This window comes from Mirounga angustirostris, unplaced genomic scaffold (genome assembly GCF_029215605.1).
Source record: "Mirounga angustirostris isolate CCGP_5_RB_7025 unplaced genomic scaffold, mMirAng1.0.hap1 SCAF_3, whole genome shotgun sequence".
NCBI lineage: Eukaryota > Metazoa > Chordata > Mammalia > Carnivora > Phocidae > Mirounga > Mirounga angustirostris.
In genome coordinates, this window is record NW_026991711.1 from 94846449 (window position 1) to 94863376 (window position 16928).

The 16928-nt window shown below is 50.7% G+C and overlaps 1 protein-coding gene across 1 annotated transcript in view; it reads left to right on the top strand.

Moving 5' to 3' along the window:
* SCTR (secretin receptor) overlaps positions 1-16928 on the top strand; it is a 75384-nt gene that overhangs the window by 25982 nt on the left and 32474 nt on the right. The window contains exon 5 of the mRNA XM_045868509.2: positions 15832-15939. Coding sequence (XP_045724465.1) covers positions 15832-15939 — 108 coding nt within the window. The remainder of the gene's footprint in view (positions 1-15831; positions 15940-16928) is intronic.

Here is a 16928-nt window from a genome sequence, read left to right on the forward strand (position 1 = left end):
AAATCATCTGATCATGAACACAGGATGTCTTTCCATTTATTTGTGTCTTTAATTTCTTTCAGCAACATTTTGTCACTTTCAGCATGCGAGTCTTTAACCTCATTGGTTGGGTCTATTCCTAAGTGTTTTTTTTTTTATGCTATTGTAAATTGATTCATTTCTTACTTTCCTTTTCAGATTGCTCCTCATTAGTGTATAGGAATACAACTGATTTTTATGTGTTGACTTTGTATCTATCTTGCAACTTTGCTGAGTCCATTTATTAGTTCAACAGGTTTTTTTGTGGAATGTTTAGGATTTTTTACATACAAGATTATGTTGTCTGTGAACAGAGATCATTTTACTTCTTCCTTTCCAATTTGGATGCCTTTTATTTCCTTTTCTTGCCTAATTGCTATGGTTAAGACTTCCAGTACTACTCTGAATACATGTGGTGATAGCAGGCATCCTTGTCTTGTTCTTGATCTTACAGGAAAAGCTTTCTGTCTTTCACCAATGAGTGTGAAATTCACTGTGGGCTCGTCACATATGGCTTTTGTTATGTTGAGACAGTTTCCTTCTATTCCTAGTTTGTTAAGTGTTTCTATCATGAAAGAGGGCTGAACCTTGTCACATGCTTTTTCTACATCAATTGAAATGATCATGTGGTTTTTGTTCTGTATTCTGTGAATGTAGTATATTACATTGACCGATTTTCATATGTTGAGCCATCCTTGCATTGCAGGGATAGATCCCACTTGGTCATAGTATATAGTCCTTTTAATGGATTATGCTATTCAATTCAGTTTCCTGGTATTTTGTTTAAGATTTTTGCATTAATGTTCATCAAGGATATTGGTCTGTAGTTTTCTTGTAATGTCTTTATCTGGCTTTGGTAGCAAGATAACAGGGGCCTCATAGAATGATTTTGAAGTTATTCCCCTTTTTCCCTCTTTTGGAAGTGTTTGAGGAGGATCGGTGTTAATTTTTCTCTAAATGTTTGGCAGAATTCATCAGCAAAGCCATCTGGACTTTTCTTTGTTGGGAAATGGAAATTTTTTATTATTGACTCAATCTCTTTATTAATTAGAGGTCTGCTCAGATTTTCTATCTGTTCATGCTTGTCTCAGTAGGTTGTGTGTTTCTAGGAACTTACCCATTTCATCTAGGTTATGCAGTTTGCTGACGTAAAGGCCACATATACCCTTTTGCGAAAGTCTTCCCTCCAAGTCATGGCCTTTGTTCTTGAAATTTTTGATCTGTTGGTTATCCAGTTTCTCACTGTGCACCATGGCTGGGTCAGGGACTCCTCCCCTTGTCTAGCAGCAGGTGGCACAGACACTCCCTAGAACTCGGCTGTGCCCCGGTGGCTCTGCCTGCTGTACAATGCTTTTTCCCTCCTCTCATCTCCTCTGCCTCAGCCTCCTCCTCCTCTCTCTGTCTTTCCCACTTCACCTTCACATGGCGCCTGACTACTGGTGGCAATGACGGTGGAATGTGCTGTGAGCTAAAAGGGAAGGCAGCCTCCATCTCTGTTATGTGAATTTTACCTTATTGTTTACAAGGAAAGAGGAAGAGGAGGGGAGTGGAGGAGAGGGGCCTAGGCTTTTAGATTAGACAGACTGGGGGCGCCTGGGTGGCTCAGTCGGTTAAACATCCAACTCTTGATTTTGGCTCAGGTCATAATCTCAGGGTTGTGAGATCAAGCCCTGCACCGAGCCCCGTATCATCTCCATGCTCAGCAGGGAATCTGTTTAACATTCTCTCTCTCCCTCTCCCTCTGTACCTCCCCTCCCCCACCTCACTCTCTCTGTCTCAAAAATAAAATAAAAATAAGTAAATAAATTAGACAGACTGTGTGACCTTGAACAAGTTACTTAACGACTCTGGGTCTCAGTTGCCAAATGTTTTTTATGGAGTTGGTGTGAAATTACAAGCATTCATTCACAAAATATAGCACTTACTGTTATGAGGTGGGACTGGTGAGAGCAGAGAATACAATGGTGAGAAAAAAGGACCACAGACTCCTCTCTAATCACTGAGGGATGTATTTTTCCACATGTAGCAGAAGCGTGGTAGGCTAGCTTCACCAAATAGGAGTTGACTTTTTTTTTGCACATTACAGAAAGTCCAGAACTGGTGCAAAGTTCCAGGGTGTCACCAGATCCCAGATTCCTTCTGTCTTTCTGCTTAGTGTGTGCTGTTTGCCTCATGGTCATAAAAAGGCTGCCATACCTCCAGGCAGGAGGTGAGAGTACCTGTTTCTGGCAGGAAGAGGAGAGTCACCAGAAGAAAGGGTGAGATACACTAGGAAGTCCTGAAGCTCTCCAGGTGACTTCTGCTCATTCTTCGCTGGCCAGAACTGGACTGCATGGCCACCTCTGGCTGCACCTGAGGCTGGAGATGGAGATTTTTTAGCTGTGTGTGTGGCACCTTGAACAAAATCACGCTCTGTCAGTGAGCAAGATGGACAGTCTCTGCTACAGCTGTTATGACTGGTTGATGAGGGAGGGGTTAATCAAATAATCACAAATTATTGTAAAATGGGAATGAGATGAGTTGAGTGTGGTGTGCGGCTCTGTGTAATTATGCAGCGAGGGACCCTGACCTGGTCTGCAACCCTGGGAGGGCTTTCCTGGGACCCTGGGAAGCTATGTTTGAGCCCAGACCTAAGGATGAGTAATCTTTCTTATGCAAAAAGGAGAAAGAGCAGTCGGGGGGCTGGGGGAACAGTGGAGTACACTTGTGATGGGAGGAAAGCCGAGGTGGCCAGAACACAGCCTAGGGATGAGAGCGAGCTTATTACAAAATGAGCTTGAGAGGCAGCAGGACCACGGCACACACGAGCTCATTGGCCATGTAGAGGATTTTCATCCTGATCTTTAGAGCAATGGAAAGCCCTAGAGAGTCTTAAGAGGGGAGCAATAAGGTCCTCTGCATTATGCAAAGATCACCTTTGCTGCAGCATGGAAGGTGGGTTGGAGAAAGACAGGAGGATGTTCTGAGGCACCCACTGGAAAGTTAGTGGTCTGCTATGAACATTGGGGTTCAGGTGCCCCTTCAGGTCACTACATTTGTATCTTTGGGGTAAATACCTAGTAGTGTAATTGCTGCATTGGGGTTGTAGGGTAGTTCTATTTTCAACTTTTTAAGGAATCTTCACACTGTTTTCCAGAGTGGCTGTACCAGCTTGTGTTCCCATCAACAGTGTAAGAGGTTTCCCCTTTCTCCACATCCTCACCAACATCTGTTGTTTCCTGACTTGTTAATTTTAGCCATTCTGACTAGTATGGTGGTATCTCATTGTGGTTTTGATTTGTATTTCCCTGAAGCTAAGTGATGTTGAGCATTTTTTCATGTGTCTGTTGGCCATTTGGATGTCTTTTATGGAGAAACGTCTGTTCATGTCTTTTGCCCATTTCTAGACTGGATTATTTGTTTTTTGGGTGTTGAGTTTGATAAGTTCTTTATAGATCTTGGATACTAGCCCTTTATCTGATACGTCATTTGCAAATATCTTCTCCCATTTTGTCAGTTGTCTTTTGGTTTTGTCGACTGTTTCCTTTACTGTGCAAAAGTTTTTTATCTTGATGAAGTCCCAATAGTTCATTTTTGCTTTCCGTTCCCTTGTCTTTGGAGACGTGTCTAGCAAGAAGTTGCTGTGGACAAGGTCAGAGAGGTTGCTGCCTCTGTTGTCCTCTAGGATTTTGATGGACTCCTGTCTCACATTTAGGTCTTTCATCCATTTTGAGTTTATCTTTGTGTATGGCATAAGAAAATGGTCCAGTTTCATTCTTCTGCATGTGGCTGTCCAATTTTCTCAGCACCATTTATTGAAGAGACTGTCCTTTTTCCACTGGATATTTTTTCCTGCTTTGTCAAAGATTAGTTGATCATAGAGTTGCGGGTCCATTTCTGGGTTGTCTATTCTGTTCCATTGATCTATGTGTCTGTTTTTGTGCCAGTACCATACTGTCTTGATGATGACAGCTTTGTAATAGAGCTTGAAGTCCGGAATTGTGATGCCGCCAGCTTTGCTTTTCTTTTTCAGCATTCCTTTGGCTATTCAGGGTCTTTTCTGGTTCCATACAAATTTTAGGATTATTTGTTCCACCTCTGTGAAGAATGTTGATGGTATTCTGATAGGGATTGCATTGAATGAGTCCACAATAGCCAAACTGTGGAAAGAGCCAAGATGTCCATCAACAGATGAGTGGATAAAGAAGAGGTGGTATATATATACCATGAAATATTACTCAGCCATCAGAAAGGATGAATACCTACCATTTGCATCAACATGGATGGAACTGGAGGGGATTATGCTGAATGAAATAAGTCAATCTGAGAAGGACAATTATCATATGGTTTCACTCACATGTGGAACATAAGAAAGCACAGAGGATCAGAGGGGAAGGGAGGGAAAACTGAATGGGAAGTCATCAGAGAAGGAGAAAAACCATGAGAGACTCTCAACTATAGGAAGCAAACTGAGGGTTGTTGGAGGGGAGGTGGGTGGGAGGACGGGGTAATTGGGTGATAGGCATTAAGGAGGACACGTGATGAGATGAGCACTGGGCATTATACACAACTGATGGATTCTTGAACACTACATCTGAAACTAATGATTTACTATATGTTGGCTAATTGAATTTAAACTTAAAAAGAAAAAAAACATCGTACATACCTAAAAAAAAAAAAGAAAGAAAGAAAACTACATAAGTGGTGTCATAATGTTAAAAAAAAAAAAAAGCTAGTGGTCCAGGCAGTGGATAATGGTCATCTGGACTAGCAAGGCTCCCAGAAGCAGGTGCTGGGAAGAGGATTCAAATGCAAGTAGCTAATTTGGCAGCTATCCCAGGAACCACCAGTAGGAGTGTGGGGAGCTGAGACAGAGAAGGGAAGGAGGCCCTTAAACTTGGCATTATCACTGTGAGCACTGGTGTTCTTTTCGTTTAGTTCTCTATTTTTTTGCATTCAGGACAGCTAGAACTTTAACAGATACTTAGCAACCACTGCTCAACTGAAGACAGTTTTCCATCTTTTTCCAAGCGGTTCAAGCTTTTGCCACCTTGCTGGATACTGAGGGACAGGGAAGAACAGGGTAAGGAAGGGGTGTAATGCTTTCCACACAGGGCAGGGAATCACACCGTTGTCGAATGGTGCTAACCGGCCATTCATGCTGGGGCAACCTGACAGTTTTATTGCTCGTAGCCCTCTGGGGCCACGTTAGGAGCCAGCACAGGACACACGCCTCGGAGGGGCAGAGGAGCTGGGATATTTACCCACCAATTCCCCATCAAGTCAGGACCTGGGCTGCTTTCTGGGGAGGGAGCGTTGATTCTCCTGCACTCCCAGCCTGCTGTACTTGGGGGGAAAGTGGGCTCCAGTGGCTGGAGAAAGCCTTCAGACAATAGCATTCGGGGGCTAGCAATTTGAAAATGAGGTTGGTGTGTAAAGAAAAGGTAAAGACCAAGGAGATACGAGCAAGGTCTTCTCCTGAGGGGAGGTGGAGGTGGAGAGGAGTTGGCACATGGGAGACAGGTCTAGATGGTAACCCAGACAAGACGTGGTGATAACTTGACTCAGGAGCAAGGTGTGAGAGGGCGTGTCCAGGATGACCCCTCAAGTGTTCCACCTGAGCAACAGGGAGATGGGGCCAAGGAAGGCCAGGTATTCAGGGGGGAGGAGAGACAAAGATCAGGAGGTGAGTGCCAGCCATGCAGAGCTGAGACTTCAGAGGAGGGGTCAGGGCTGGGGAAGCCCTCTGTACAGGTGACAAAGGGATTGAGGCCGCACAAGTTGAGGGGGTGAGAGGGAAGAAGAGGTGCCCGGACGCCAGCCTCGAGGTCCCCAGCATGCATTGTCAGGAGCAGCCAGACGCAGGGGGGAAATTGGGGAGTGCTGGACAGCGGGATGTTGCAACGTGCTTTAACCGATTCGCCCATCCTCTGCACAACGGACAGGGCAGGATGACTTTTTCCCATAGTCCAAGCCTTTCCTTCCTCTTTGCTGGCTATGAAAGCTGCTCGTGGGGAGGCAGGCTGTGGTCTTGCAGTACTCACTGGGGGGGCACCATTGAGCCTGAGCCTGCTGATTTCCTGAGCCCTCCTGCTACCCCAGATGCTGTGTCTGGAACAGCAGAGAACGAGGTACCGACAAGGCCAGCCCTGGGTGCTGCAGAGTTGGCAGCTGACCTCTGTCTGCATGTCCCGCATGTGAATGCCTAAAATTCCAGTGACAGGGCATGGGCCTTTCATTCAGTCCCGAGAAAGAAGGTCTAGAATGCTAGGCCTCTGGGAGAGATACGGGGGAACTTCAGCTCCTCCTGAGAAGTAAGGGACGCTTATTTTAAGAATTAGCATTTGATGGGGGCACCGGGTGGCTCAGTCGTTAAGCGTCTGCCTTCGGCTCAGGTCATGATCCCAGGGTCCTGGGATCAAGTCCTGCATTGGGCTCCCTGCTTGGCGGGAAGCCTGCTTCTCCCTCTCCCGCTCCCCCTGCTAGTGTTCCCTCTCTCGCTGTGTCTCTCTCTGTCAAATAAATAAATAAAATCTTAAAAAAAAAAAAAAAAGAATTAGCATCTGATGTGTTTGAAATGTCCCACTGTTCTTCAGTGGTTCCAGGATGAGGTCCAGTGCCTACTTGGATCTTGTCCATGCCTCCATCCCAAACATTTCCCTTTGGCTCAACCATGTTGCTTACAGTATCATGACAATATCAATTTCTTGGTGCCTCCAGGCCTTTGCACATGCTGATCCCTCTGCTACGACACCATTCCCTCTTCCTCACTCTGCCAACTACTCTGCTTTTTAGGCTCTTCCAGGAACAATTTCCTGAACGCCCGCAGCTCTGGTTTAGCTGGCCTCTGCCATGGATGGGTAGGCTCTGCTTGGGCCTTCTGTCTACCTGTACGCTCAGCCCTGCCCTGGGAGGTTCTTCTATCCATGAACCACTATCCAGGCACCAGACGGATGCCGACCTCCCCTTCACAGGGCTTGGGGTGGCTGTGAACATGCCCACACCAGCTTCTGGGTTGACTGATCTGGAGCAGGTCTTGTCATCCTTTTTCCTTAAGGCTCCCATGTAGTCCTAATTGTGCATCCAGGTCTGAGAAAGCTCATGAGGGACTCCTGCCCTGGTTGTCCCTCTAACTCCCTTGGGGAGATGTGGGGAAAGCCCTGAGCACAGCCTGTCTTCCGGACCTCACTCTCCTCATCTGGGAAAAGCACTGTGTTGTATTTGCAGTATTTAAGAATGTTTGGCAAGGCCCCGGGGAAGGTGAGTGAGAAGGTGGCCAGGCTCCTCTCCCCACCTTCCCCTTACCCCATCACACAGGGCTCAGCCTCTTGGATCTGTTTGGCACATCGGCCTTCAGCAATTTTCATTTAGGAAAGGGGATCTGTTGCTTTGAAAGCCTAGTTTAAAAGCCCTCGAGGCAGAGGATGTCCGAGTACCAGGCCTGCTAGAAAAGTCTTCAGGCTCACTCTGCTGAGAGGTTGAGAACGCAGAGCAGAATATCGATCTCAGAGTTTGGAATGAATGTGTGGCCGAGGAGGGGGGACAACTCCCTCAGAGACGGAGGGAGAGGAGAAACAGCAAAGGGGGCGAACCGTTGGTGTGGTTGTCCACGTCAGAACCAGGCCGGCGGAGGCCTGGGGCTAGGCCGCCTGCAGGCTGGCCCCGGGCCCTGCTCTCGAGACTGCCCAGGTCCCCAGGCCACCGAGGCCCATGGGCCCACAGGACCTCCAGCCCCAGCAAAGATCTGTCCTGGCACCTGAAGCAGGAGGGGCTCTCGGTGGGGGGCACAGGGTTAATGGTTAAGCTGCTCAGTCCTCCTGGGGGAGGAGGTTAATGTTTGATCACAGACGAGTCACAGGAAATGCCACTCATGGAGCTGTCACCCAGCCCAGCACACTTATCACAAATAAAAAATTAACTCTTCAGCTATTCCGGGTTAGGTGGCCAAGGCCTTCCCAGCATTTTGTGGGAACATTTCAGGGTCACCCTATTAGCTGTGTGGACTGCTCTACCGGGCTGTTTATTGCTCTGTTTACAGAAGCTGATACCCCCTCAGAGCTGGCTGGTGGAAGGGCTTTGGCTCTCCATAGGGAAGAATATTCCAGAGAGTTGGTGTGGTGGCAGGAAAGGTGTGGGTTCGGCAATTACAAATACATGTGCGTTCCTCTGGCTCTTAGGGGCTGTGTGACCTTTTTTTTTTTTTTTTTAAGATTTTATTTATTTATTTGAGAGAGAGAGAATGAGAGAGAGAGCATGAGAGGGGGGAGGGTCAGAGGGAGAAGCAGACTCCCCGCCAAGCAGGAAGCCCCATGCGGGACACCATCCAGGGACTCCAGGATTATGACCTGAGCCGAAGGAAGGCAGTCGCTTAACCAACTGAGCCACCCAGGCGCCCGGGGCTGTGTGACCTTGAACAAGACACTAATCCTCTCTGGGCCTTAGTATCCTTGCCTTCAAAGTCGGGACATGCCATGCCCTTTTTCTTCTTGTCTCTGCTAGCTGGTTGTCCGGGCCTGAAGAACATGGGCAGGAGGGAACAGGCTGACTCCTTTTGGTGGGAGGGGTGGGGCGGGGCGGGGGAAGGGGTGAATGAGATGAAATTCACATAATAACCATTGTAGAGTGAACAATTGCATGGCATTCAGGACATTTACAACGCGCGGCCAGCACGCCTCCAGTTCCAACACATTTTCCTCGCCCCAAAAGAAAACCCCATGCCCAGGAAGTAATCACTCCTCACTGCCCCCCTCCCCTGCCCCTGGCAACCAGGAATCTGCTTGCTGTCTTTATGATGACCCTGGATTTCTAAACGGAATCCTACAGTAGGTGACTTTCTGCATCTGCCCTCTTCCACTGAGCATGTTTTCGAGGTTCATTCACATTTTAGTCTGTACCAGTATTTCAGACACGCTGGCTTTTCATGCGATTTTTTATAGCAAACATTCCCAGCTCCTCGTCTGGATTCCGCTCTGGCTCCTCCCCCAGCACCCGACACGCCCAGCCTGCCCACAGCTCCCCTCCCCTCTTTTTCCCTGGACACAACGGATCTTGGCTCATTTTTCAGAAACAAGTAACTTATGTCTGTATGTGGGGCGCCTGGGTGGCTCAGTCGTTAAGCGTCTGCCTTCCGCTCAGGTCATGATCCCAGGGTCCTGGGATCAAGCCCCGCATCGGGCTCCCTGCTTGGCCGGAAGCCTGCTTCTCCCTTTCCCACTCCCCCTGCTTGTGTTCCCTCTCTCGCTGTGTCTCTCTCTGTCAAATAAATAATTAAAAATCTCTTTAAAAAAAAAAGTCTCTGTGACATTTCAGACTTTTTTTTTTTTTAGTTTTTAACCTGTATGATAAGTACCATTATTAACCCCATTTCACAGATGAGGAAAATAGAGGCTCTGAGAGACTCGGGATTTCCCAGAGCTGAAACAGGACTCTCAGCCCACATCTTTTGACTCTAAACCCTAAGGATTTTGTAGTTTGCAACCCAGACTGAGCTGTGAATGACTGATATCCTCACTCTCCCAAGAAGGGATTTAAAAATTAGAAATTAGAAAAAAAAAAGACTGTTGATGCCAGTTAATCTTTAATTAATGGGAGAGGTGGCATGAAATGAAGAGCTTTAGGCCAGGTGAGGAAGAGCTATCAGGGTGCACGAGGGGGATTCTGTGAGGCAGGGTACAGTTTGCCCAGTCCCTGGGAGGGGAAGGGCTCGGCATAGAGCGCTCAGGAACCCACCTCAAGGAAAGCAGACTTCAGGCTTAGGCTCGAAGCCTCCTTCGTCTTATCCCCTGCGGCCTCCGTGCAACATCTGAAGTATTTTCCAGTCTGCTAATTCCGTGCCCCTCTCTGCTTGAACACTTTTCGTGGTGGGGAGCTCGCTACTCCCAACACAGTTTATCCCGTGGAACTGCTTGGGCTTCGTGGTTTAAAAAGAACTCCACGCCTGCCCCCCCCCCCCCCCCCGCAACTGTTTAGTTGTTCCTCCCCGTGCTGTGCTTTGGAATGTCTTTGCCACCCGGGATTTCAGTTCCATTGACTCCCTCCTGACCGCTTCTGTGTGTGGTCCAGCCAGTACCGGGAGGCAACACCTTTCTTGACCTCAGTGCTGTAGATCAGCTCATCAGCAGAGCCCTCACCGGGTTGCCCCTTGGATGGCCTAGGGATGGGGCCGGGGTAGCCAAGAAAGGCAAAGGGAGGCAGGATGAAGCCAGGGAACAGGCAGCTGCAGGAGCCCCTGAACCACTGAGAGGTCTCGGGGAGGAGACAGGTGAATGGTGGTGAGTGGGGGTAGGAGACACCTGGGAGATGGATATGGCAGCTCTAGGTAGGAGGAGAGCGTTAACACTGACAGAAGCAGAAGCTCGGGGAGGACCAGAAGGGCAGGGCGAGGGGGAACTTGGGTTCCCTGGTGACCAGTGAGCAGCGGGGGGTGTGCAGGGGCCTTGGAGGGACGGAGGACCCAGTGGTCAACCCAGCATGGCCCTGGGGGCCTGGCTTGGTCCTGGCCCCATCGCATTGCAGCCTGACACATGGCTCCGGAAATACTCCCAGGTTATCGCCAGGCCATCTGAGCTTATTTATAAATAAATCAAAAACTGGAAGATGGATGCTCTTCTCTGGGTGGATGCAGGGCAGACAGGCAATTAGCAGAGGGCTGGCTGTATGCCAGGCACCAGGCTGGGTGGGGATGGAGAGATGCCCCAGGCCCGGTCCTGCCCTCTCAGATCACCTCTACCTGTATTCCAACCGCGTCCCTGTCAGCAGACCAGCCTCTGGGGCCACCTCTCTATGGGGACAGGGGGTGGGGCAGGACAGCAGGACTATAGGACAGAAGGAGCACATGTCATTGAGCCTGGCTCTGTGCCGGGGGCTTCACAAGTATAAAGGAGACCAATCTTTGTCCATCAACTCCAGTGGGCAAAAATAGAACTTTCTCAGTTTTCTGTACCTTTAATTCTGACTCCGTTCTCCTGGGATGGAGAAACCTAAGCCTTGTTTTTTTCTGGATCTTCCCCACAACTTGGCCAGGCTATCAGAGATTCACATGGCACTGTGGTATCTGGGGGAGCCCATGTGGTCTTGAGCTTTGCTCCACAGAGTGGCGGCCAACGGACTTCTGTGCTTTGCTGGAGGCATGAGCTCTGCAAGGCTGTCTGTGGTCCCGCCCGTCTAGAAAGATCCCTACAGCCATTTCTCCTCTGGGCTACCCCACCATCCAGGACTGGCTGGGCAGCAGGGTACTCATGCCTCTTGCTGGAACCTTGTATATCCTGTTCATCGCTTGCCCTCCTTGTCTCCCCAGACTGAGGGAAGTCTTGGTTCCTTTTCTGTTTTCTCCCAAGCATTTTGTTTACACCAGAATTCTTGTCCCCGCCCCCCCCCCCCCCCCCCCACTGCCTAGCCTTTGGAAACCCAAGCCAGGAAGATTCTAAATTTTTCTGCCCACCTCTGAGAATGTGAACCAGTAGGCTGAGGAGGAAGGACAAAAGAAGGGGGGCGGGGATGGAGATTAATAGATCAGAAAATATTCTCCTGAATACACAAATCATTTAATCCTCACCAAAATCCTGGGGGATGTTACTACACCCATTTTATAGATGAGAACACTGAGGCCCGTAGAGGTAAGGGGCATGCCCAAGCTAGATTTGGGTCCAGAGTTCGCTCTATCTCCACCACAACACCACTTCAACTCAGGATCCCGTGCTGTCCTCTGTGGCCACGGGCACTCGGCAGGCACCCCCTGCTCCCCCAGATGGCATTTGTGGGCCAACATTGTCTTCTCTTCTCTCCCCACTTAACCATCCCCAGCTTTCCCTCCTCACCCTCCAGCCAGGCAGTCAGCGGTGACAATGCCCATCAAGGATGGTGGAGAGCTGCCCCTCACGCTGCCCTGGGCCCTGCTTGTCCACGAAGCAGCTAATGTGTATGCATTTCGGCCCTGCTTTCCGGAGGCAGGGAGCCCTCCCTACTGGCTCAGTGAACAGGAGCCCCATTTACAAAGCTCCTCCATCCCTTATTTCATTGGACACCCCCTCACCCCGAACTCAGGCAGCGAGCTCTGGGGTCAAGATCTAAACCTACCAGGAACGCACAGTGACCCGAGTTCTGAGCTTTGTCCCTTTCCCACCAGAGCCCCAGAAGGAGTCTGGTGCCAGGACGCCCTCCCTTCTTCCCATCCCTGCCTTACCTGTGCAGGCCTTCCCCCTACTCAGAGCAGGAGCCTGGTGGAAAGTGGGGTCTGAGGCTCTCCACTCACACCCTGGACAGTGCAATGGGGGTCCCTGCAAGCAGCCAGGAGCCACACAGAACCACCTGGCTGCCCTGGCCACAGTCCCTCCAGCCCAGCGCACACGTGTGCTGCTTGCCTGAATGTTTTCTCTTTCAATCAATTGACTTCTTTTTTCCCATCATGCTGTACATTAGATCTTAGACTCATTCACCCTTAAGAACTGCAACTCAGTGCCCTTTGGCCAACCTCTCCCCGTTTCCCCCCAACCCCAGCCCCCAGTGACCATTCTACTTTCTGCTTTGGTAAGTTTGAATCTTTCACATTCCACATAGGAGTGAGATCACACGGCATTTATCTTTCTGTGTCTGGCTTAGCTCATTTAGCATACTGTCCTCCGGGTTTATCCATGTTGTCACAAGAGGCAGGATTTCTTTCTTTGTTAAGGCTGAGTGATACCGCATTGTAATCCTCCTCGTCCATTCACTGTTCGATGGACACGGAGGCTGTTTCCACACCTTGGCTATTGTGAACCATGCTGCAGTGGACATGCAAGAGCAGAGATCTCCCTCTCTGAGGTCCTGATTTCATTTCCTTTGGGTATATACCCAGAAGTGGGATTGCTGGATCATATCGTAGTTCTATTTTTATTTATTGAGGGCCTCCGTACTGTTTTCTATGATGGCCAGTTTGCATTCCCCCAATAGTGTACGAGGTTCTCCCCCCACTTTTTAAAATTAATTTATTTTTTTCGGAGAAAGAGAGAGAGAGAGAATATGAGCAGGGGGAGGGGCAGAGGGAGAGGGAGAATCTCAAGTAGACTCTGCGCTGAGCTCAGAGCCCAACACGGGGCTTGAGCTCTGGACCCTGAGATCAGGACCTGAGCCGGAAATCAAGAGTCGGATGCTCCACCGCTTGAGCCACCCAGGCATCCCGAGGGTTCCCTTTTCTTCAACTGACTTTCAGTTTTTAACTTAGCTTCCTTCTAAACAATAATAGCTATAAAATCACAGATGTGATATGCTCGTCCTATAACTGCTTAATATATATTAAATTCTCTTTTTTAAAAAAAACGTGTAACTATTAAAATTAAAAGCATTCAATCAGTAGGGGCTAGAGGAGCATGCTATTGAGGATGGGAGCACTAGGTCTGTTCCCGGTGCTGAGGCTGGAAGAGAGCGTGGCCCTGCCACGGCACGATACCGTGCTCAAGACACGAGCATCAGGTGGGCTCCTACCAAGGGTCAGCCTGGAGGGTGGGATGCCAGCTCCAGCAGCATCAGCTCTGTCCCCCTGCACATGTCACTTTGCCTCTCGGAGCCTGGGCTCCGCATCTCCATCACCTCTGCTGTGGGGCAGTGATCTTACCCAACCCCTGCACACTCCGCAGTGTCTGATGCGTGTCCAGGCTTTTCTCTCTGCAGGGCTGAGATGAAGGGCGTGTCAGTGACCTGGCCGCCAGGGGACCCCACTCACCTTGAGGGGAGCTGCTCCCCCCTGACCACCAGCCCCTCCTCCACCGCCTTCTGCCAGCACCGGGGCAGTGTCCCCGTGGGCCCAACCTGACATGACCCAGGTCAGGAAGCCTGCCAGATGCCCTGGTACCCTCCCCAACTGTCTGGCCGCTGGACAGGGCTTGTCTGGCCTCACGGGCAGGAGCCCTGGGCCCAGGCCCTGGCTGAGCTGGCTGGGCCCAGCCCTGAATTCATTTCTCCCAAAGGGAGGAAAGAGGCCCCTGAATTCTTCCACAGCTGGGAAGTGCCCCAACCACTTCTAATACAAGACATGTGGCTCCTTGTAAATGAGGCACCCTGCTGTCATATGGAGACTTCTGCAGAAGGAGAAAAGACGTGGGTCAGCGTCATCCTCCAGGCTCCAGATCCTGGAATAACTCAAGTAGACAGACACAGTGGGTCATCTGTTACGGGCCTTCCCAGCCTGGTGTCACCATCCCAGGGCCATCTGGGGAGGCCAGAGTCACTGGGAGCCTGCAAGCTCTGAAAGACCCTGCTCACGTCTGGCAGGCAGCGTCCACGGCTGGAATGTGGACGACCAGTTGCCTGGACGGTGGTAAACCCTGCCTGGGTGCTCTGGGAAGAGCTCAGATGGACAGCTCCAGCCCCTCCTCTTTCAGGCCTCACTGTGAGAGTTGGGGTGAAGGTTCAGGGACATCCAAGGGGTTGCTCATCTCCCACATTCCTCGAGTGACACAAACCCTGGTCCTCAGTCCCAAGATGCTTCCACCGTCCTGGGCAAGCCCCGTCCAAGCCCTGCCTTTGTGTCCAAGCTCTCTCTCATTCCATACCAGCAACCTTGCCCTGGGGCCACAGTCTGTCTGTCACTCAGGGGCAGCTCTACCTCCAGAGCCCCCAGCTGGGCATCCTGACTTCCCACTTCCTCTCTCCCCCCATCCCTCTGGGGGCCGACCCCCCTGCGAGAGGAGAGCCCCAACTGCCTTCAGCCCAGCTCTCTGCATCCTCCCTCTTTCCCTCCTGGCCCAGCTTCACACCCTGCCTCCCCGCCACCTCCTGGCCCCTCTCCAGCTCCCCTAGCCTGGCTCCATGAGGAAGGCTCTCGGAAGCTGGGGTTGGTGCCCCCGAGGAGACAGGGCAGGTGGGTGAAGCCTGGGAGGTGGCATGGAGCAGTGTGGCTGGACAGCCCCTTTCCAGCGCCTGCATTTCCTGGGCTGTGTGACTCCAGAAACCTGTTTCTCTTCTCTGCTTCATCATTTCATTTATAAAACAAGGACAGGGCCGGATGCCTTGGAGCACTGCTGTGGGTTAGATGAGCCCATGTGTGTGAAAGCACAGGGTGACGGACTCCCACTAGCACCAAACCAGAGCTCACAGGCCGAGGACTGGAAGGCCAGCACCTTAACGTGGAATCCAGAAGTCGGTGCTCAGACCAAAGTCCGTTTCCGAGGAATGCATATGGGGAAACAGACTCCTGTTTTAACACAGTATCACTCCTGGGCCCCTCCCGACACCAATTAAATCAGGATCCCTGGGTGTAGGGCCCAGTTCTGTATGTTCTGATGCCTGGGTGGCTCAGTCCATTGAGCGTCTGCCTTCGGCTCAGGTCATGATGCCAGGGTGCTGGGATCGAGCCCCGCATGGGGCTCCCTGCTCCGCGGGGAGCCTGCTTCTCCCTCTCCCTCTGCCGCTCCCCCTGCTTGTGCTTTCTCTCTCTCCGACAAATAAATAAATAAATAAAATCTTTTAAAAAATTTAAAAATAAGTAAATAAAGCTCCCTAGATGGTTACACTGTGCAGCCAGGCTGGAGGCCCCCTGCTGTCAAGTCTAATGCAAGCTGAGGCCAAGAGGTGTTCTGTCTCTAGAGAAATCCAGACCTGCCCTGGTGAGGCTTATATGAGATAATGTGTGTTCTCTCCTTCCTTCACGCCTTCAACGTGAGCACTTACTGTGTAGACAGCAGAGTCGAAGGCCCCAAAGATAAAAAGGCACATTAGACCCCACTGGTTCCTGATCTTGAAGAGTCAGGACCGCACGGGAACTCCTAGCAGGCCGGAGTGTTGGGGATGGTGCCAGGCGGTTTGGGGGGAGGCCCTTGGCCCACGCTCTCTCCCTGTCTAATGTTGTGTTCGTCTTGGCAGGTTGCGAGGGGCTGTGGGACAACATGAGCTGCTGGCCCTCCTCCGCGCTGGGACGGACTGTGGAAGTGGGGTGCCCCCCATTCCTCCAGATGCTCACTGGCAGAAATGGTAACCACTCAGCCCACGGGTTCCGGCTGCGAAGCAGTGGGTGGCCCTCTGGGTGGGGCCCTGGCCTGGAGACCAAAGAACCTCTGGGGACAAGTGGTGAACAGACTGGTGGGAGGTGGTTCTTGTTGGGGCCTGAAGGCCTTGCTTGGGGGTGTGAGGTGGGCTCAATTCGCAGGGTCCCAAGGAAGGGGGCCAGGAGGCAATGTACTAGAAGTGATAAAGGAGACTGGGCTTGCTTCTCTCTGTCCCACATCCCCAGTTGGGCTCCCCCACTTCCTTCCATGTTTCTGCCCCCTTAGCAACCAGACCCCTTGTTCCAGCCCCTGGGTCTGGGTCCCACATGGCACAACCTAGCTTTCCAGAACACTTACTTTCTATGTATCCATTCTGCCAGGCCCTGCTGATAAACTGTGCCCTCCCTGAAAGCCCCTCGCCTCCTGGGTGATCTCTTGCCCGAGGAAAACTGCAGTTTACAAGGATTTTCTTAATTTGAGGCAGGGAGTGGGGAGACTGTGTCAGACAGGGGATGTTCAGGGACTAACATTGGCTAAAGCCCCACCACCTGCCAGGCATTTTTATATACACAGGCTCAGTTGAACCATCACAACTCCCCTGCCAATCACAGAACTTGTCTCCTCCACTTGACCCAGGAAAAAGGAAAAAAAAAAAACCAGGGAGTTAAGAGGGGTTTAGCACTTTACCTAAGGTTCACGGCTAGAAGATGGAGAATCTAAGATTCAAACTCAGATTTCTCCGACTTCAAAACCAGCGCCCTGTCCTTCGATGCCATGGTCAAGGTGGGACTACAGCTCTGTGGTGGCGGGTGATGCTGGGTGGAGACAAGGTGGTTTCATGGCCTTTGGCCCCTGTCCTCCATGAGGTCATTTAAAGTCAAAAGCCTGACCTGGCCCTGCTAACCCCTCCCCTCATCTATGTGGGGCAGGAAATGCTGACCAGTGAGGCCCTTCACAAGAACAAACCAGAAAAGA